Genomic DNA, 20,393 nt, shown 5'->3' with positions numbered 1-20,393 from the left:
TGCAGCCAAAGTAGTTTTTAAACTACGGATTATGACTTTGTATTATCAGTGAATCCAACCAATTCTAATTGATTTAAAAACAATGGTTAAAAGAAGCCTGCCATAGCATGTTATACAAATCCAACTATTATGTCTCTTTAATCCTAGCCAAACTGACTGGCAAATTTCTCTTCCATTGGACAAGTGTTTGGTCCTTGATCAGTTCTTGTAATGGTATGTGGGAATGACCTTGAGTGAAAGATGGAAGAGCTTCAGACTAGACAATAGTGAGACAAGTGGCAGCTGAGTCTGCAGAGGGAATGTGGGTGTGGCACATGTCTCAGAAGGGCCTTGCCCTAGTTTCTTGGACTGTAAAGGTGAGGGGGAGGGAGATGTACTTTCAGACTAACAAGACTGTGCTAATGAAAACTTACAATAAACTTAGAGCTAGTACTTCTGGATGTGCTTCTTATCTGGACTACCTCACAAGAGTGACAGTTCTTGTCAATGGCAGTTGTTGTCATTTCCCAAACATGATGAAATGAAACATGTCATACTTTATTACTTGTTTGTTCAATTTTTATGGTTGCCCACTCACCAGGTAACTCAGGGTAACTAACAAGGGTTAAGAAGATCAAACAAAAGTAAGAAAAAAGATAAAATGTTGAAATAATTAAGCATAAGAAAATAAACATACTATGGGGGATGCACAGACACAGCTCATATAGTTACAACTGGGCCAGCATCTGGATGAAGAACCAGGTCTTTAGGGCCTTCCTAAAGACTAGCAGTGATGACTTGAATCAATTTGGGGGGGGGGGGGCTGCTGTTCCATAAAGTAGGTAGTGTGATGGAGAAGTATGGCTGTAACAAAGGATGATGGTGACAATGATGATGATGATGATATCTAAGCCCAGTGAATGAAGGACTTCACAAGTGACCACCAGCCACCTGAATTGCACTTAGACACCCACTGGTAAGCAGTGCTGTTCAGGCAGCAGTGGTGTTACATGACTGTACCAAGGTACATCCATAATTATTTGTGCTGCCACATTCTGGACCAGCTATAGCTTCCAAGTGGTCTTCAAGGGCAGCTCCATATAGAGTGCATTGTTCCACATTAGTCAGGAGAGAGGAAACTAAAGCATGAATGACTTAGTTATAATAGTTATAACAAACTATTACAGTTTTCAAACTCTAATTGCCTTCTTTATACACGATTCAAACAGAAAGTGATTATGCTGAATAAGAAGCATAAAATTCTTTTCCACTTCTTCAAAACAGGGAATATTAAAAATAAAGAGCCCAAGTTATACGAACTTCTATATAAAATGGTCTTATTTCTTTCTTCTAGCCAGTGTAATCTGGAGAACCATGACTGTATCATTTCAATTACTATAGACCCACAACCCCAAACTTGGGCCTTCATCCACTTAACATTTTGTATGTGGGTGTGGGGGTGGAACCGAGTTACTCAACTGATCCTTCCCCTGGTGTTTCAGTCATCGGGTTGCTTTGCTGCAGACTTTAGCTTAAGTACTATGTGAATGAATTTCATTGCTTAGGGTACTTCCACACCATCAACAGTCTCTTACACAGCAGTTAAAAACTGACCCGTGATTGTCTACATTTCTACTGAGCTTGAAATACAGAACATGCCAACCAACACGCATGCTCTTTCCCTTCACTGTCCAACAGAAATGAGCAAAGAACATTATCCAATTTCCCAGCCCACTCCTGAGAGCTTCCACTGGCTATAGATAAATAAAAAACACTCTTACTACGCACTGCACACAAAGAGGAATTAAAACAAATATTTAAAACCACCACCCCATGTTTTTCAATATGTATATGCATTTTTCTGGTTGCTTGCAAACATAACTCAAAGGTTACTATGAATGGCAACTATATAAATTAAGGTCAGCTGTAAAAAATAATAATAATCTAAACTGAATTTTCCAAAGCCAGCTTGTCATCATTCCTCAGCTGAATTAAAGATGGCAATAGGTGCTGTGAAAGTGACATGATGGAATGCTAACCATTTTACAACCATGCACTTTTCCCTAAAGCAGTATCCAAAATTGCTATAGCGGCTGGATCAGCAGAGGGAGAAGATAAGTCTTATTCAACGTATCCAGGAGGAGACAAGCTCCTGAAGGAGGAAGTTGAACCTCAGGGATTTTGGCGGGGGGGGGGGTAGGAGGAGAGAGACACACACAATAATGGCTGAATTGAGGCTAGGAGCTGGATAAGGCAAGAGTTCCCAAAAGTAGGGAAACAGACCACAGAACCATGGTGATTCAAAGTAAATCACAGTTTTGCAGCACTTTCAAAAATACAGAGAAGACACAAAACAGTAAGTCAATTCAACTTCCAGACTTGATAATCAGATCCTGATCTGCTCTTGAATTAATACACATTAGTATGTGTGGAACTTTTTTTTTTAAACTGTTCTCAGTTTGCAACTTTAGCATGTTTTCATCTATACTGAACTTTATGTTATATGTGTACCCTTTCCCCAATCAACGTTAATCCAAAAAGGCTGGGGATATTACTAGTTGGGTTGGAATGCTGGCTTACAACAGGTATACAAATGATTCTTCCAAAATTATAAAACAGTCAGACTGAAGATCTTTCTTGGTAAGACAAGTTTATATATTGTACATCCTGCAAAGCCTTGGGTACAGCCCCTAGAGACATCCAAAAGTTGTTACCCAATTGTTTGTGACTGGCCAAACACTTAAAATTCAATAAGGGCAATTTGAAAGCGTACAGAAAAACTGAGATTTTAAAAAGACCCTACTGAAAATAAAACTAGAGACTGTTTTGATTTAGGTCTTAATCTTTAAGATCAGAAAAATAGGCAAGGAATAGATTAAACTTCTTCCACTGGTAACTTTTAAAAAAAAACAACCACCATATTTTATGAATATTTTTCCTGTAGCAGTAACAAAATAAACAACCAGCTGGAACTATGCCAGTAGCAGTCACTGCAGTCAGCAAACCGTCTAGGAAAATCAAAACACAAATCATAACCTTTCAGCTGCCAGAGGCACACATCTGGGAAGTAGTATGGGATAATGATCCAAAATGAGAGCAAGACAAGAAGTAATAAAACAGGAGACTAAAAACTATTAGAAATTAATACTTTTAGCATAAATAACATTTCCCCAATCTCAGGTTTTAGAGAGTCAGCGTTTCTGATGTAAATAATTTATCATAGCCAAAGTGAACTAAATGCCAGCCTTTGTGTGAGAGGAAGAAGGAGATCTGAGCTTCACGCGAAAGTCCTTAGGATGCAACACGCTTTCAATTACATCAATGTAATTCTATAACATTCATAAAAGTTAATAAAGCTGCTCTAAATTTACTCCTAATATTATTGGGAACAGCATTTGGAAATCCATCCTTCCCTCCTTTTCCGAGTTGCCTTTTGATAGAGTTAAGAACTGAATTTAAAGAGCTGTATCCCAAGATTTGGCTGGATATTTTTAATGAAAGTGCCAAATCCAGATTCTCCTATATACTCCCATGGCATGCCATGGTTATTTTGGAAGCCTCTCCACAGCTCAGGATGATACTCCCCTCCATAAGCTCTAGATCAGTGTTTCTCAACTTTGGCAACTTTAAGATGTGTGGACTTCAACTCCCAGAATTCCCTGGGAATGCTGGCTGGGGAATTCTGGGAGTTGAAGTCTACACATCTTAAAGTTGCGAAACACTGTTCTAGATCCTAGAGAAGCAGAGTGACAGCATGAAACAAAATCATTCCTGTTCCTGACTTCCACTCAAAAAAGAAAATTGCAAACAAAAATAACTTTTGAAGGACACTTAAGAATGGAACAAAAAAGGCTAGTTAATCATGGCACCATGTTAGTTGGTGATACAGCAAGTTTAATAATAAGCAAACAAAAGAATATGGACAGAAAATTGCTACAAATCAGATCTCTTTAAGAGGACAGTAGGGAACACTAGCTTCCAGGTGTTTGGCAATGAGTTTTTTCTAATAACTATGTGAATAAAAGCTATCTGTTCCAGAGAAAAGTATTGGTATGGAGGCAAGTAAGTAAATGCATCACAGCCAGCCACAAGAATGCCAAAATGATGAAATGTGTGTCATGATGCTAACTCTACCCTTAAGCAAGTATGGAAGGGCGGAGCTTATGTCATGACACTGCAATGCACACTTCATCAATTGCCCTTGCATGGGTGCTAATGAATTAAATATTCCAAACGTTTTTAAAAATTGAAACTGAACTTAGATTCAAATCCACAAGGAACATGAGCAAAAGTTTTCTTAGTAACTGCCCCATGCTCTGGATTTGTGGTCAAGAGAATGCTATCTTTGCTGTCCTTCTGCAAGGAGGCAAAAACATTTTCTACAGAGAAGAGTTTGGTTTTTATATTTATTGTCTGCAGTGCTCGTGCTCATGTTTTCATTCAGAGGCTCTAGGTTCAATCTCCAGGTAGGAATAGTGAGGAATCCTGCCTGAAACTCCAAGTGCCAATCAGTGTCAATCGCACCACGCTGGGTGGATGAATGGTATGGCTTAGTAACCACATTCACACAATGCACCCAGGAAGAAAGCTTTGGTGGCAAGAGAATGCAATGCCATTTTTAATCCCTACTCTTGCAGAATGTTGTGCTTATTTTCAGACTTGTATTTCATTCCAATTCAAAACAGATGGTATTTGTATTATATATTATATGATAATAGGATAAAGAAGAAATAAATGTCTGATTATTTAGATTATAGACTTGGCTATAATATCAGTTATTGTCAGGGTTAGGTGTGCAGGAAAGAAGTGGCAGATATTTGTACTTTCTTTCTTTCCTCCTTCTGATTTTATATTTGCACTTGTCTTTGCCATAGATGCTTAGTCTAATGCCTAGGACATTTTGAATGTATCAGACCAGAAAAACATTATTTTTGTCTATAGGATGGATCTGCCTGAGATCCTTGAAATCTGCTACCAATCAGAGTACGTAACATTTGGCTAGAAGGGCAAATTATCTGATTGAATTTAAAGACATTCACATGAATTAGCTTCTAGGTCCCTATAATTTACAATTATATTTGTTAGAAATTAATCCTATAATTCCCCTTCATGGATCACTGCCTTGTCATGGCGAAGGGGCTTGCGTAACTCAGTGAAGCCATGAGCTATACTGCACAGGGCCACCCAAGACAGACAGGTCATGACAAAGAGTTCTGACAAAATGTGGTCCACTGGAGAAGGAAATGGCAACCCACTCCAGTATCCTTGCCAAGAAAACCCCATGGACAGTGTCAAAAGGCTAAAAGATATGATGCCGGAAGATGAGCCCCTCAGGTCGGAAGGTGTCCAATATGCTACTGAGGAAGAGCGGAAGGCAATTCCAAGTAGCTCCAGAAAGAGTGAAGCGGCTGGGCCAAAGCCGAAAGAACGTTCAGCTGTGGATGTATCTGGAAGCGAAAAGAAGGTCCGATGCTGTAAAGAACAATATTGTATAGGTACCTGGAATGTAAGATCTATGAACCAAGGCAAGCTGGATGTGGTCAAACATGAGATACAAGATTAAACATCGACATTTTAGGAATCAGCGAATTAAAATGGACGGGAATGGGTGAATTTAATTCAGGTGACCATTGTATTTACTACTGTGGGCAAGAAACCCTTAGAAGAAATGGAGTAGCACTCATAGTCAATAAGAGAGTGGGAAAGGCAGTAATGGGGTACAACCTCCAAAACGACAGAATGATCTCAGTGCGAATCCAAGGCAAACCATTCAACATCACAGTAATCCAAGTCTATGCCCCAACCACTGATGCCAAAGAAGCTGAAGTTGACCAGTTCTATGAAGACCTACAACACCTTCTAGAACTAGCACCAAAAAAATATGTCCTTTTCATCATAGGGGATTGGAATGCTAAAGTAGGAAGTCAAGGAATAATTGGAATAACAGGCAAGTTTGGCCTTGGAGTACAAAATGAAGCAGGGCAAAGGCTAATAGAGTTCTGTCAAGAGAACAAGATAGTCATAGCAAACACTCTTTTCCAACAACACAAGAGACGACTCTACACATGGACATCACCAGGTGGTCAATACTGAAACCAGATTGATTATGTACTTTGCAGCCAAAGATGGAGAAGCTCTATACAGACAGCAAAAACAAGACCAGGAGCTGACTGTGGCTCAGATCATGAGCTTCTTACTGCAAAATTTAGGCTTAAATTGAAGAACGTAGGGAAAACCACTAGACCACTCAGATATGACTTAGATCATATTCCTTGTGAGTGCACAGTTAAGGTGATGAATAGATTTAGGGGATTAGTTTTGGTAGACAGAGTGCCTGAAGAACTATGGACGGAGGTCTGTAACATTGTACAGGAGGCAGCAACTAAAACCATCCCAAAGAAAAAGAAATGCAAGAAAACAAAATGGCTGACTGATGAGGCTTTACAAATAGCTGTGGAAAGAAGGAATGTGAAAAGCAAGGGTGAAAGGGAAAGATATAACCCACTGAATGCAGATTTCCAGAGAATAGCAAGGAGAGATAAGAAGGCCTTCTTAAATGAACAATGCAAAGAAATCGAGGAAAACAATAGAATGGGGAAGACTTGAGATCTCTTCAAGAAAATTGGAGATATGAAAGGAACCTTTAGTGCAAAGATGGGCATGATAAAGGACAAAAAAGGCAGGGACCTAACAGAAGCAGAAGAGATTAAGAAGAGGTGGCAAGAATACACAAAAGAACTATACAAGAAAGATTTTAATGTCCCTGATGTCCATGCTGATGTGGTCACTGACCTTGAGCCAGACATCCTAGAGAGCGAAGTCAAGTGGGCCTTAGGAAGCATTACTAACAACAAAGCTAGTGGAGATGACAGTATTCCAGCTGAGTTATTTAAAATACTAAAAGATAATGCTGTTAAAGTGCTGCACTCAATATGCCAGCAAGTTTGGAAAACGCAACAGTGGCCATGGGATTGGAAAAGGTCAGTATATGTTCCAATTCCAAAGAAGGGCAATACCAAAGAATGCTCAAACTATCGCACAATTGCGCTCATTTCACATGCTAGCAAGGTTATGCTCAAAATCCTACAAGCTAGGCTTCAACAGTACGTGAACCGAGAACTGTCAGATGTACAAGCTGGGTTTTGAAGAGGCAGAGTAACTAGAGATCAGATTGCCAACATTTGCTGGATCATGGAGAAAGCACAAGAATTCCAGAAAAACATCTACTTCTGCTTCATTGACTATTCAAAAGCCTTCAATTGTGTGGATCACAACAATCTGTGGCAAATTCTTAAAGAGATGGGGGTAGCAGACCACCTTACCTGTCTGCTGAGAAATCTGTATGCGGGCCAAGAAGCAACAGTTAGAACCGGTCACGGAACAACTGATTGGTTCAAAATAGGGAAAGGAGTACGACAAGGCTGTATACTGTCACCCTGCTTATTTAACTTATATGCAGAGTACATCATGAGAAATGCCAGGCTGGAAGAATCACAAGCCGGAATTAAGATTGCAGGGAGAAACATCAACAACCTCAGATATGCAGATGATACCACCCTAATGGCAGAAAGTGAAGAACTAAAGAGCCTCTTGATGAGGGTGAAAGAGGAGAGTGCGAAAGCTGGCTTGAAACTCAACATTAAAAAAACTAAGATCATGGCATCCGGACCCATCAATTCCTGGCAAATAGAAGGGGTAGAAATGGAAGCAGTAACAGACTTCATTTATTTGGGCTCCAAGATCACACAGACAGAGACTGCACCCATGAAATTAAAAGATGCTTGCTCCTTGGGAGGAAAGCTATGGCAAACCTAGATAGCATATTAAAAAGCAGAGACGTCACCTTGCCAACAAAGATCCGCATAGTCAAAGCTATGGTTTTTCCAGTAGTAATGTGTGGCTGTGAGAGCTGGACCATAAAGAAGGCTGAGTGCTGAAGAATTGATGCCTTTGAACTGTGGTGCTGGAGAAGACTCTTAAGAGTCCCCTGGACTGCTAGGAGGTCAAACCAGTCAATCCTAAAGGAAATTAACCCTGACTGCTCATTGGAAGGATTGATAATGAAGCTCAAGCTCAGATACTTTGGTCACCTAATGCGAAGAGACGACTCTTTGGAAAAGACCCTGATGCTGGGAAAGATTGAAGGCAAAAGGAGAAGGGGACGGCAGAGGATGAGATGGTTAGATAGCATCACTGAAGCAATGAGCATGAGACTGAGCAAACTCAGGGAGGCAGTGAAGGACAGGAAAGCCTGGCGCGATATGGTTCATGGGGTCACGAAGAGTTGGACACGACTTAACGACTGAACAACAAGAAATCCTATAATTTGAAAAAGCAGAGACATTCCTACCATTCTTTGCTATACTGGCCTCCTCCAATTCCACTACTACTGTTAGGCAATGGTAGCTGCTTATATGGAAAAATCATTTGGAATATATTTAATTTATTATTCATGATTAACATGCTGCAGTCATTCAGCATTTTAAAATGTTAACAAAATTACCAGACATCTCAAAAGGGGTAATTAGCAGAACTAACAGAGTGAACTGTTGATTTAAATCTCATGAGGTTTGTATTCGTGCACTTTGAACACAAAGCAAATATTAGAACTTGATGGTTTGGCTAGCTTATCTGCCATAGTCCCTCTTGGTTTCTTAACTTTATATTTGTTACCTATATTTGGACTGTCTTTTTTAATCTTCAAAGTGCTTTACGGTTTCAACTTTGCAAAAATTTTGTGACTTAGAATAGCACATCAGTTTTATAGACAAGGAAGAATTGTTGGGAGATGACAATTTCTTTAATGTTGCCCAGTGATGATCAGAAATATCAATCCCAACCAACAACCAACATTCTACCTGTGGAATTTTAGCAGTTCTTGAATGACTCTTGGGTAAGATAAAATTCTGAGTTAAATCTTATGTAAAGTTATATTTTATGAAAAGCCATACACTCATTCTATGGCTTTTCTTCTATTCCTGTTCTATTTTCTGCCCTTTTACAAGCAACAACCAACATTCTGCTAAAATTCCACAGGTAGAATGTTGGTTGTTTGTATTTGAGCTGTGTATATATGTGTGTGTGAAGAAATGAACAAACTAGAGTTTATTATTGCCTTTTTTATTATGAATGCCTCTTGACCAAAAGGTGGTAGAAACTGAAAGAACCTGAAGCAGGAAGAATCTTAAAGACAATAAAATTTAAACAATATACAAAAAGTCTGTGTCATACAAAATGTATTGGTAATATTTAACAATGTTTTTTTTAATTCATGTATCACAATTTTTTCTGACCTTTTTCATATTTACACACACATTTTCAGGTTTTCAAAAACACTTTCCCCCTTGTTGGATCATTACCATCTAAAACCAAAACTCTATATGCTTCTATGTCCATGTCAGCACAGAAAAAGAATCATGGTTGTATCGACTTATATTTGAACAATCCAGGGAGAGTTTGCATATCCCCTGACTTCCATTCACCCAAACTGATTGTCACTAGAAATCTGCTTCTGCTCTGTGCAGATGATGCTGTTTCTCTATCTAAAGTTGGCCAAAAAGATTATTTTGTGCATGTACTATTGTTTGTTCCAGTAAAAGAAAAATTGTGTTTGTTTTCTAATTGGGCTTTCCTGTATATTTGGTTCTTAATGGTCAGGGTACTGAGCAAATCAGACAATTTTAATACCTACGTATAACATTTCATTCTTTCCTCTAATATGAATTGCTTGCTGACACTCTGCCATTCAATCTGCATCAAACAGTGCCTGTTTTTCTATAGCAAAGAAGGACAGTTTATCTGTGCTGCACTCCAGGTGTTCAGTGTTAAACTTTGCCTCCATTGTTTCAGGGCATTCCTATTTGGATTTGGGGCTTTAATCCCACTGTGGAGTGTCTGCTTTCAAAGTTTTTGTGTTCTTTTTGGCATGGCCAAGTGCGTATCATCGACTGCATTATGTTTAGAGGCCAGTTCTCCCTCTGTGGAACATACAGCTTGCGTTCAAGCATTTAGGTTTTGGTTGAAAGTGATCTATGCAAATAAATCTTCAGGCTATTTGTTTCTCCTTCAGAAAGATAATTGTGTTAGTGTTTTGTCAAAGACATTCTTTAATAAACTAGACTTTCCATACATTTCTCAACTAGGCAAAATCTATCCTTCACATTCACATCAAGGACAATGAAGTTAGTACTTCACTGGGTAAACTTTGTCCTCCATTACATTTTAAGTTACCCTTTAATTTCATTAAAGGCCATATAATTTACGTGGATATTTTTACCATTCCAAAGTATTCAGCTAGATTTGCTAGCATTCAATTCAATTTTCTGACTTCTGCTCTACCAGACTGACATTTTACAAATATCTCTTATACTGAACAGTTATGTTATTGGGAGGATGAAGGAAAATACATTTTAATACTTATTTTCTTTGTATTTTATTGTGATTCACAAAGCAAACTACTTTAACAATCCTATCTAAATTTCGAGGAAGAAATATTTGATCTTTCAGGGATATTTGACTTTTTTATTAGTAGAATTTAAGAGTGTTTGTCCACAGGTTCATGATATTAACTGAATCCCCAAACACTCATAGCTTTTAATTAGTTCCTCTGTTTGTCCTAGTTGAACTATGAAAGTCTAAACTAATTTGAGGGTATAGCCCACTTAAAAGTATCATAATGTTCTTTTACAGTTTACAGAAACATGACAGTAATAAAAGCAAAGACACTTTCCTCAAGAACAGTTAGACCTCAAGTGAAGAACTGGTACCAGAACTAGATTTTTTCTTTCCAAAGGTCTTACACTAGCAAAATGCCAGCGATGAAAACCCATGCTTTACTGGCTCACAGTGTTTTGCTGACAAAATTACTGATGTTATATAGATTATCAGTTTCATTAGAGGCACAATTTATATTGGAGATTTGGCCCTATTTTTAATTTTGATATTTTAACACATTCCGATCAGAGTTATCCATTAGAATAATTCATTGTGATTTGGGAACTTTGTCTATCCTGCAAGGCAAAGAGAGCTAGAAGTGGATGGAGTTTCTATAAGAAACTTCCTTATGGGGGAATGATTATCAAATGGTGACGGTTCTGATTCTGCTTTGAAGAACAAATTCTACTCATTGCAAAGATGAACAGGTTAGAATGGAGTAAGAAGGTTTAAACAAAATTTTAAAGTCAGTGTACACTGAAATTTTGAAAGCATGCTGTTGGAACACTCACAAAATGTCTGCCATTGTCATGGCCAGCTCAGACTCTGTTGAGGAAACTGACAGCAAGCAGTCGGAATTGCTGGGTGAACCACTGCCTGAGCAACTGCAGGCACAGGAGGCTGCATCACCTGATAACCAGGACTCACAGCTGCCACCAGTCTTGGAAGATGAGGAGTCTGAGCTGCCGCCCCCCTCCCAGTGCCAGGGCTCACCATGCGGAGAGGAGAGCAGAGCAAAGGTGCTTTGTGAGGCTTCTTGCAAGGAAAGAACCTCGCCCTTCTAAATAAGCAACACTGGAGTTGCTTCCACTTAAGAAGAACAGCAAGCTCAAGCCCACCGTTGGCAACAACTGTTCATTAACCTAGACTCTGTGTGTCTTGCCTTTTGTCTTGAAATGTTGTGATCATGACTCTGGACCTGGATCGGCTGACAACCCTGCTACAACACTTGGACCCTTGGACTTTGCCTGACTATTCTTGTGCCTGCTGTCTTTGATTTGAACTCTCACCCAAGGCATGCTTGCTGGACTTCTGGGAATTTGATTTCTCTGTGTGTGTGCACGTTTGCACGCATATTTCCTTTCCTTTGTCCTGAGACAGGACAGCCATGTTAGGTGCAGTTAGTCAAAAACACTAATTTACTTAATTGGTGTGGTTTCTACCCTTAACTCCTGCTAGTTTCCCAATATGGCTACTATGATCTGAGTTTACCTTTTTTTTCTGGGCAGGCTGACACACTTCATTTCCCAAGAATATGGAGCCTGTGTGGGGCCCAGAAACTTTTTTTGTAGAGGATAGCACTTTGTCTTATTTATTTATTAAATTTATCCCCGCCCATCTCCCCCTAATGGAGGACTCTGGGCAGCTCACAACTCATTAATAAATAAATATACAATTACATAAAACCTAAAACCTGTACAAAACAATTACTAAAAAAGAAAGAATCCAGGAGGCCAATGGTTTAGAGCAGCAAATGCCAGGCCTCTAAGGGGCTAGCCATCCCCACCCCAGGCCAGATGGCAGAGCCAGGTCTTCAAATCCCTCCGGAAGGCCAGGAGTGAGGGGGCCAATCTCACCTCTGGGGGGAAGATATTCCAAAGGGCAGGGGCTACAACAGAGAAGGCCCACCTTGTGGACCTCGCTAGTCGGAGCTCTTTTATGCCAACATTCTATTTTTTTTTTTAAGTCAGATGATGCAACAACAATGGCCAGTACCACCACAGATGTCCATGGACTCCACTTTGCCCACCCCTATTACAAGCCAACAATGATTCTGAATCTGTGATAATAAAAGTGATTGAATTTTCCAGTATGAGGACAAAATGGCAGCAAGTGGAAATCCCCAATCCATTATTAATCAAATAGAGGCAACTATTATGTTTGCACACTAAGATAAATTATAGATGTACAATAACACCAAATTTTTCTCCTTCTAACCATGTGCATTACAGATCTGAGGTCCTGTTTTCCTTAGAAAGGTAATTTTGAAAATGTACATTAATTGCATCATTAGGACTTGATTCTTTTTCCATGAAATGGTTAGTAAAACCATCACACAAAACTTCAATTTCTGGCAATGTACATTATGACTAATGATAGCTATTTTTAGCCACTACAAGTTTGGGCAATATTCTCCATATATTTTCTAAACTTGATACAGAAAGGGGAATATTTCCCTCTCCCAAAAAACAATCAACAAAAGATAGCCTATAAAATAAAATGTTAAAATATGGCATTCTTATATTGCTCCCACCAAAAGCAAGACAGTTATCCTATCCGGATGAAACAGATAAGCATGTCTCAATTTTGTAGCACATTACACAGTGTGCACAAGGAACTCAGCAAGCAAGCGTAATGTATATATTGCATATATTATATATAACATAATTGTTTGGGGTTTTCAGTTGCAAAAACATTTGCTATTCAAGGCAAGGGAACAATTTGAGTACCGTGAAAATACAGAGCAAATGAAATCATGACCAATCATGATCCTCAGCCGCACTTCGCATAGAAAATAAAACTTGACAGGGAAGGATGATGACAAAAGGGTGCATACAAACAGTCATGGAGGGTGCCAAGTAAAACAAAAAGTGGGCTCAAACCTGTAGTGAAAGGCACTTTGGATTCCATAGGTCATCCTAGGAAAGGTCACTAGTCCAATATCTCTAAACCCTACTTCTTGGAATGCATTATGAAAAATGTTGAGCCAAATGAAAGGAAGTGTGTGGGGGGGTGTCAAATGAATGACATTTTATAGCTGTTTAAATAAAGAGGGCTTAACCTTATTTATAAGATCTAAAGAACAGGCCCAATGAAAAATATTTGGAGACAAAATATGTAAGTATGGGTTGTCACTTTTTGCCCATTCATGTTAATGGCTATACTGACTGGGAATTTAGAAAAGTATAATTCCAACATATCTGTACAGCAAACAGCCATGCTCTCTTGCAGTTTTAGACAGAGCTACCATTGTATCAGGGAGCCAAAAATCCATTTAGAAGGGTGTAAAGCAGTGCTTCCCAAACCTTTTTCTTCATTACCCAAAACCTGGTGGGTGCATGTGAGCAAGCGAAGGGGGGAAGGAGGGCATAGTATGTGCACGCGAAGAAAGGCTGGGGTGAGTGGGGGAGACTTACCTGAGCGACTTGCGACCTCCTCTGCTGGCTTCCCCACTGACTTTGCTTATGGGAAGCTGGCAGGGAAAGTTTCAAATGGTGATCATGTGACTGCGGGATGCTGCAACCAGTCATAAGTGCGAGCTGGTTGCCAAGCACCCAAATTTTGTTCACGTGACTGCAGGGGTGCTGCAAAGGCCAGAACTTTGAAGACCCATCGTGAGTCCCTTCCTTCAGCACCGTCGTAACTTCGAATGGTCGCTGAACAAATGATTATAACTCAAGGACTACCTGTATTATAAAAACAATATCACTGAATGATATTTATGTCATTTCAACAAATTACCATTAGTAATTTCATCAATTTTGTCTTAATAGGCATACTGTGGGAAATTTTTGAATTATTAGGCATACTTTGGGAGATATTTTAGTACATGTGGCAATCTTTAAGTCAATTTAAATGTCCCTATTGTGATTTGGTAAGGGTTTGTGTGTCATTACCCAAAGAAAAACCACTTTTAACCAGTTTTGGGTCATTTACCCAGGTTTGGGAAGCACTGGTGTAAAGGGTTCAAGTTTTCCATCCCTTGTTTCCATCCAGTGGATTTTTGCAGCTCTGGCCTAATAGCACTGCTACTCAACCACTGCTTTATACGTAGATGACTCTAAATGCAGTTTAAAGTCCATCCATTTGAGTGCAACAGTAATTTGAACTACACAGATAACCTTCTACCATATACAATACAATATTTCTAATGGATGTACTTACTAAGACAAGCTGGTTATAACAAAGCAATGAACATTCTTATGCATTTTCAAGTAGAATTGGTAATGGAAGGCTGATGGGAGAGATGTACTTTCAGATTTGCTAGATTCTCTTAATGTAATCTTACAATAAAGTTAGAGTTAATACTTCTGGGTGTGTTTCTTCTCTGGACTACCTCGCAAGGCTGACATCAACCTTGCAAATCTGAAGTACATCTCTCCCTCTTCAACTTTATAGTCCAAGAAACTAGGGAGAGTCCCTTCTGAGACGTTTGCCATGCCCCCATTCCTTCTGCGGACTCAGTTGCTGCTTATCTGACCATTGCCTAGTCTGTGGCCCTTCCTCCTGTCTCCCAAGGTCATTCCCACATACCATTACACCTGTAGGTTGAATTTGCTTTGGGATAGAGGTGAGTAAAGGTTGATATTGTCTGTTTCTGCCCTCAAAAGTGGTTGCTGTCCTGTTCTGATGACAGGACAATTAGGCTGGGCAAATAAGCTCTTAGTGTTAAAGACAGCTGTCTGTACTGGAACAATATGGCATTTAATAAACAAAACTTGCCTCACATATGTAGATCAGTTGGATCATATTAAGTAGATTTCCCAAAGAGACAGTGGAACTGGCTGATAATAAAACGTTATATCTGATCTGAATGGCTCAAGGAATGGAACTAGCAAGATCTGGCAGCTGACACTTGGAAAATAAATTACTTGCATTTATTCAGCTGCTTAGCTGTGCACTGATGTTTAGAAGTAAGGCATATATGCTTTGCATAGCTTCAAAGCTGACACAATGAGACTGTATATTCGCCTTGCACTTAATGTTCTGGAAGCCATCATACACAAAACGAAAAGGCATAATACACCGTGAACATTCCTGACTGGAGGAAAAATATTTATCTTTGGTTTGTGGCATGGTCTGTTCTGTAGTGTTCAACTGGTGTGCCAACTCTTCATTTATCAAACTCACAACCCAAATCTAGCATTATTCTTTATTTCATTTGTTACAGAATTATGTGTGGTACACATAATTCTCTGTTATATGAAACATCTTTCTAAAATAATAGGCTGCACAAAACTGAACCACTGACACAAGGCACAGATAGTACTGTTTTTAAAAATTAAAGCTATCATATATTTAAGCTTATTTCTAATTCCCTAAAGTTTGGGTGGATTTCTTTCCTTTTCAGTTTCAACTGCATACCCAGCACCACACACACACACACACACAAAATCACCATTTAGCACTCCTTTACATTCATAATTGTATGTAGACAAGGCGGAAAAAAACAAGTTATACATTTACTGCTGTGCTAATTCAAGGTCAGATTTTACTATTTAAAATATATTTGTACTGGCTAACAGAATCAGCACATTATAATCTTCTCTCAATCTGTGAATGGGCAAAAGTTCACTTTGGGTTTTATAATTCAAAGAAAATTGGCTCAATATGCAAGTGAGTAATCTTACTTTGTCAGACAGTTCTACCTACCGTGTATGCATTTTTATACAGCATACTCTTTTTCTGGTGTGATCATAAATACCAGAGAAGAAAACTAGTGAGTGATAAATTGTGTCACGAAAGCTCTATAGACACGTTTACACATGCCACCTAATTATTTATGCAACCATTTCTTTTCATATTAAAAATCATTTAAAGCATGATCTGTTCAGATGTAATACCAACTTATGTTTTGTAGTAACCATAGTTAGGACTCCAAAGCATTACTAATGTTCTCTACATCAGGGGTCCCCAACCCCCGGTCTGTGGACCAGTACCGGTCCATGGCCTGCTAGGAACTGGGGTGCAGAGCAGGAGGCAAGCAGCGGGCAAGTGAGCAGAAACAGCCGCTTCCATCGCTCGCGTTACTGCATGAGCTCCGCCTCCTGTCAGATCAGCGGTGGCATTAGATTCTCATAGGAGCGTGAACCCTACTGTGAACTGCGCATGCGAGGGATCTAGGTTGCACGCTCAGAATCTGACACTTATTTTACTCTGTGTGAGGCCCATTTTTTTATTTACCACTGTTGTCTGCGCCTCTTTCCTGCACTGCACACTTGTCTCAGTCAGAGTTTTGGTAAGCCCACAAGCTTTTTTTTTTTTAATCCATTCAGACGTGTCAGATTCTTCGGAGACTGCCTGGAAAAGTCCTGACCAGCAACCGATTCCTATCCCCGCACAAAGCACCGCCAGTGTTTCCTCCCACCGAAATAATAATAATAATAGAAAATAATAATAATAATAATAGAAAATAATAATAATAATGGAAATAATGAAGAAGAAGAAGAAGAAGAAGAAGAAGAAGAAGAAGAAGAAGAAGAAGAAGAAGAAGAAGAAGAAGAAGAAGAAGAAGAAGAAGAAGAAGAAGATGATGATGGAAATAAAGCATACAATAAATGTAATACGCTTGAATCATCCCAAAACCATCCCCCCATCAGGCTGTGGAAAAATTTCTTCCACAAAACCAGTCCCTGGTGCCAAAAAGGTTGGGGACCGCTGCTCTACATTGCTTTTACTGTTTGTGTCATTAACTACTTTTTAAAGAACCCTTGAATTATATCCCAATAGCACTAATGTTAGAGCAGTGGCCCAAATCACAACTCGGCTGTACACAGGTAATGCCAAATCAGTTTCCATTTCTGGCTGCAGGGACTCAGTACCAAACTCTATGGAGGCTGTTCTTATACAGTCGCAGATGCTGGTGTGGCTTGATTAGGGGTAATGCTACCCCTTCTCTCAAAGAGATGTCCTTTGTTCATGTTTCGGTTTTTGACCATTCCATCAATCAGAGAACTTCAGGAGAAGATTGGAGGCATGTGGTTGGTCAGAGAGACCGTTTTGGCAACTGACCTCATCATTAAGCAGATAAGTCGTAGACTCTCTGTTGAGCACTTAATAAACTCAATTTTCTTCTCTGATCTCCAATTAAAAAAATGTTTTTAAAACAATCACATTCTTTCTTCTTTCCTTGTTAATTCTGAATTATGCAAGTACATTGCCTTCTTTTGAAGCGGTCTCAGTTACTGAAGGAAAGAATCAGTCTGGGCAGTTGGATTTTCTGACTTTCTATTGTATATGCAACATTGGAATCATTTTTAAATCTCTTCCAACTATTTCCAATCATATGCACAGAGAGGGAGGATTACAGACTGTGTAGAGAAGACCTCCCAGCTTCTTGAAAGACCCTCCCTTCCAGCAACCCATGCACAGAGACAGAAAATCATAGAAGGTATAAGAAGCCGTTTTAGAAGGCAGCAGCAACAGGAGGTAGCCTTTTTGTGTTTGTGAAAAGACTAACAGAAGGAACAGATAGGAGCTATAGGGAAAAGGACTTCAACCTGGTATCTAGAAGTCTTAGTGACCTTCTTCCTTTTGAAACCCAAGCAGACACAGAAGTCTGAAGGATTCTTCCCACTTCATCTGTCTGTCTCGGTCTCTCCCCCCTTCCCTTCCCTTCCCTTCCCTTCCCTTCCCTTCCCTTCCCTTCCCTTCCCTTCCCTTCCCTTCCCTTCCCTTCCCTTCCCTTCCCAAAGAAGATTCATAGTCTTGTTTGCACATAGCTGGCAAGATTATGAGGATCAGGAAATAGTAAATAATAAAAGCACCCTCCAGTTAAGCTTGAATAATGGAGAGTTTGTGGTCACATACTCGTTGCTTTCTTTGCAACAAAATGGAGTTTGTCTATAGCACAATTTTTTTCAGGAGGCAGATCAAGCACCCTTATTTTATTTTGAAGTCCTCTTTCTTAGAAATCAAGTAACTTTGGTGTAATCAAGAGTGACTGGGGCTTCCCATTCTTTCTTATTAGACTACATGAGTTATTAATGCAAAAATGTAAGCCTCATGCAAAATGTATTTGTGTTCTTTTCTCCTTGGGTCTTGACTATCAGTACAAGCAACATCACATCAATACCTATTTTACCATTCAGCCATCCATTTCAGAATCAGGTAAGAATGCTTCCAATGTCCACTGGATTAGAGTCTTCAGTAAAAAATCAGTCCCTTTATTTATTATTCCTTTTTGAAAATTAGAGAATTAACTGGTAATGTTGCATTGAAACAACACATTTTTTACCCTTTCCTGATTTTTTTCCCCTGTAAATACAAGTTTCTGGCTCAAAATGATGTTGTTTTCAGTATGTGAGCCAGTGATTAGGACTACTTGACCAAATGCTGTGTTTTTTTCTCTCTCTCTGCAACAGTATGGTAGTGGTAAGAGAATCTGCACAAGAGAGGAGTATGAATAGGAAAGGCTTAAGAGAAGTATGGAAGAAGGGGTACAAGCTAGTTTTAATTAGCATTCGCTTTCATTTTATTTAATTAATTTGTTTTTAGCACCAGTCAACTCCAGAGCGACTCTGGGCATTCACAGATACCCCTAAGGATTTGTCTGCACTGCTTCAATTTGGTTCTGCCTTTTTGCTCTATTAACCCCACTGGCCATTGCCCAAGTTTTAGGGAGGAAATATTTAATAATTATCTCAACCCAGCACATGGCAGCTACTGATTACTGCCTAATTTGATCCTGGCTCTGCTTTGTAACTCAAGGAAAACCATTTGTAAAAGTGGAACTTTGTAGATCATTGGAAATATGAATTTGCGTACATTAATGGATGGATACCTGGATTAACATACACAAATACAATAATCTCCTTTGATATTAGAGCTCCCAACTGACAAAATAATTTAGGGTGCGAAATCTGGAAGTTTATCTCAACTCAGCACAAGTGAAGATTACCATTTTGGATGAGAGATGGTTTATGAATGTTTTCATTTTTCATTAACTAGCAGCGTAAGAAGTGTTTACAGCACTGCACATTTTTACAACATTGTATAATTGTGTGTTAGGCCATCAAACTTGCTGGATGGTTGCTGGAAGAAAACATCCTCTTCTAAGTTCAAGCCACCAGTTGTTCTTTTGTGCTGCAATATTCAGCTTACAGGATGCAGGTTCAAAAGACATTTAACTACTTACTTGCTGCTTAAGCAGCGTCTCAAGGAGTACGAAGCACCTCCACCACAAGTACGGGAACATTCACTCCATGAGCCCCAGGCATCCCAGAGACTATCTCGATCCTCTTCAGATCGAGCAGTTCGAGAACTCTAGAAGAGAACAGAAGACAGAATGAAGAAAAGAGACTTTGGTTGATAGTCAAAATAATTTGACTCTGCCAAATTATTGCTATATTTCCATTGCTTCCGATTTGTTGTGAAACAACTTTCCTAAATCCAGAATTCAGCACTAAGAAAGTTCTTTGGGTAAGCACTTGAGGAATCAGTATAATTCATATAAATATTTACATTTTGTATATGTTTCTGTTTTTGCATATTGTGGAATAGATTATTAATATATATCAAGAATGCAGCATGAACATTATGTATCTGTAAGTTCCCCCTTACAGAGGAATGAACAAAGGAATCCATCTGCACCATATAGGCTAGGCTACCAATCTTCACTTCTCCAACCCTGATCCTAAGTATATTTCTACTTATTGCAGCTCAGCATTCATTTACAGGTGGTCCTCATTTAATGACCACTTGTTCAGTGACCATTCAAACTTACAACAGTGCTGAATGAGTGGTAGTTATGACTGGTCCTTGTACTTACGTCAGTCACCATGTCCCCTAGATCACATGATCACGATCCAGGTGGTCAGCGCCTAGCTCACAATGTCGCAGCGTCCTGCAGTCACATGATCACCATTTGTGAACTTTTTTGCCAGCTTTGTACAAGCAAAGTCAGTGGAGAAGCCAGCAGGAGGTCACAAATGATGACCATGTGATGTCCTTGCTTAATGACCTGTGATGATTTGCTTGGC

General features: G+C 39.3%; 1 protein-coding gene across 1 annotated transcript in view; it reads right to left on the bottom strand.

Moving 5' to 3' along the window:
* Positions 1–20,393, bottom strand: part of ADAMTSL1 (ADAMTS like 1) — a 259,610-nt gene that overhangs the window by 206,461 nt on the left and 32,756 nt on the right. Inside the window, exon 2 of the mRNA XM_088130277.1 lies at positions 19,550–19,677. Within this exon, the coding sequence (XP_087986403.1) occupies positions 19,550–19,677 (128 nt within the window). The remainder of the gene's footprint in view (positions 1–19,549; positions 19,678–20,393) is intronic.

The sequence above is a fragment of the Python bivittatus genome, unplaced genomic scaffold, assembly GCF_059951505.1.
Source record: "Python bivittatus isolate LINGU-HERP-01145 unplaced genomic scaffold, Pbiv_v1 ctg000850_np1212, whole genome shotgun sequence".
Lineage (NCBI taxonomy): Eukaryota > Metazoa > Chordata > Lepidosauria > Squamata > Pythonidae > Python > Python bivittatus.
Note: the sequence above shows the minus strand (reverse complement) of the source record. Positions and strands in the feature narration are given on the sequence as shown.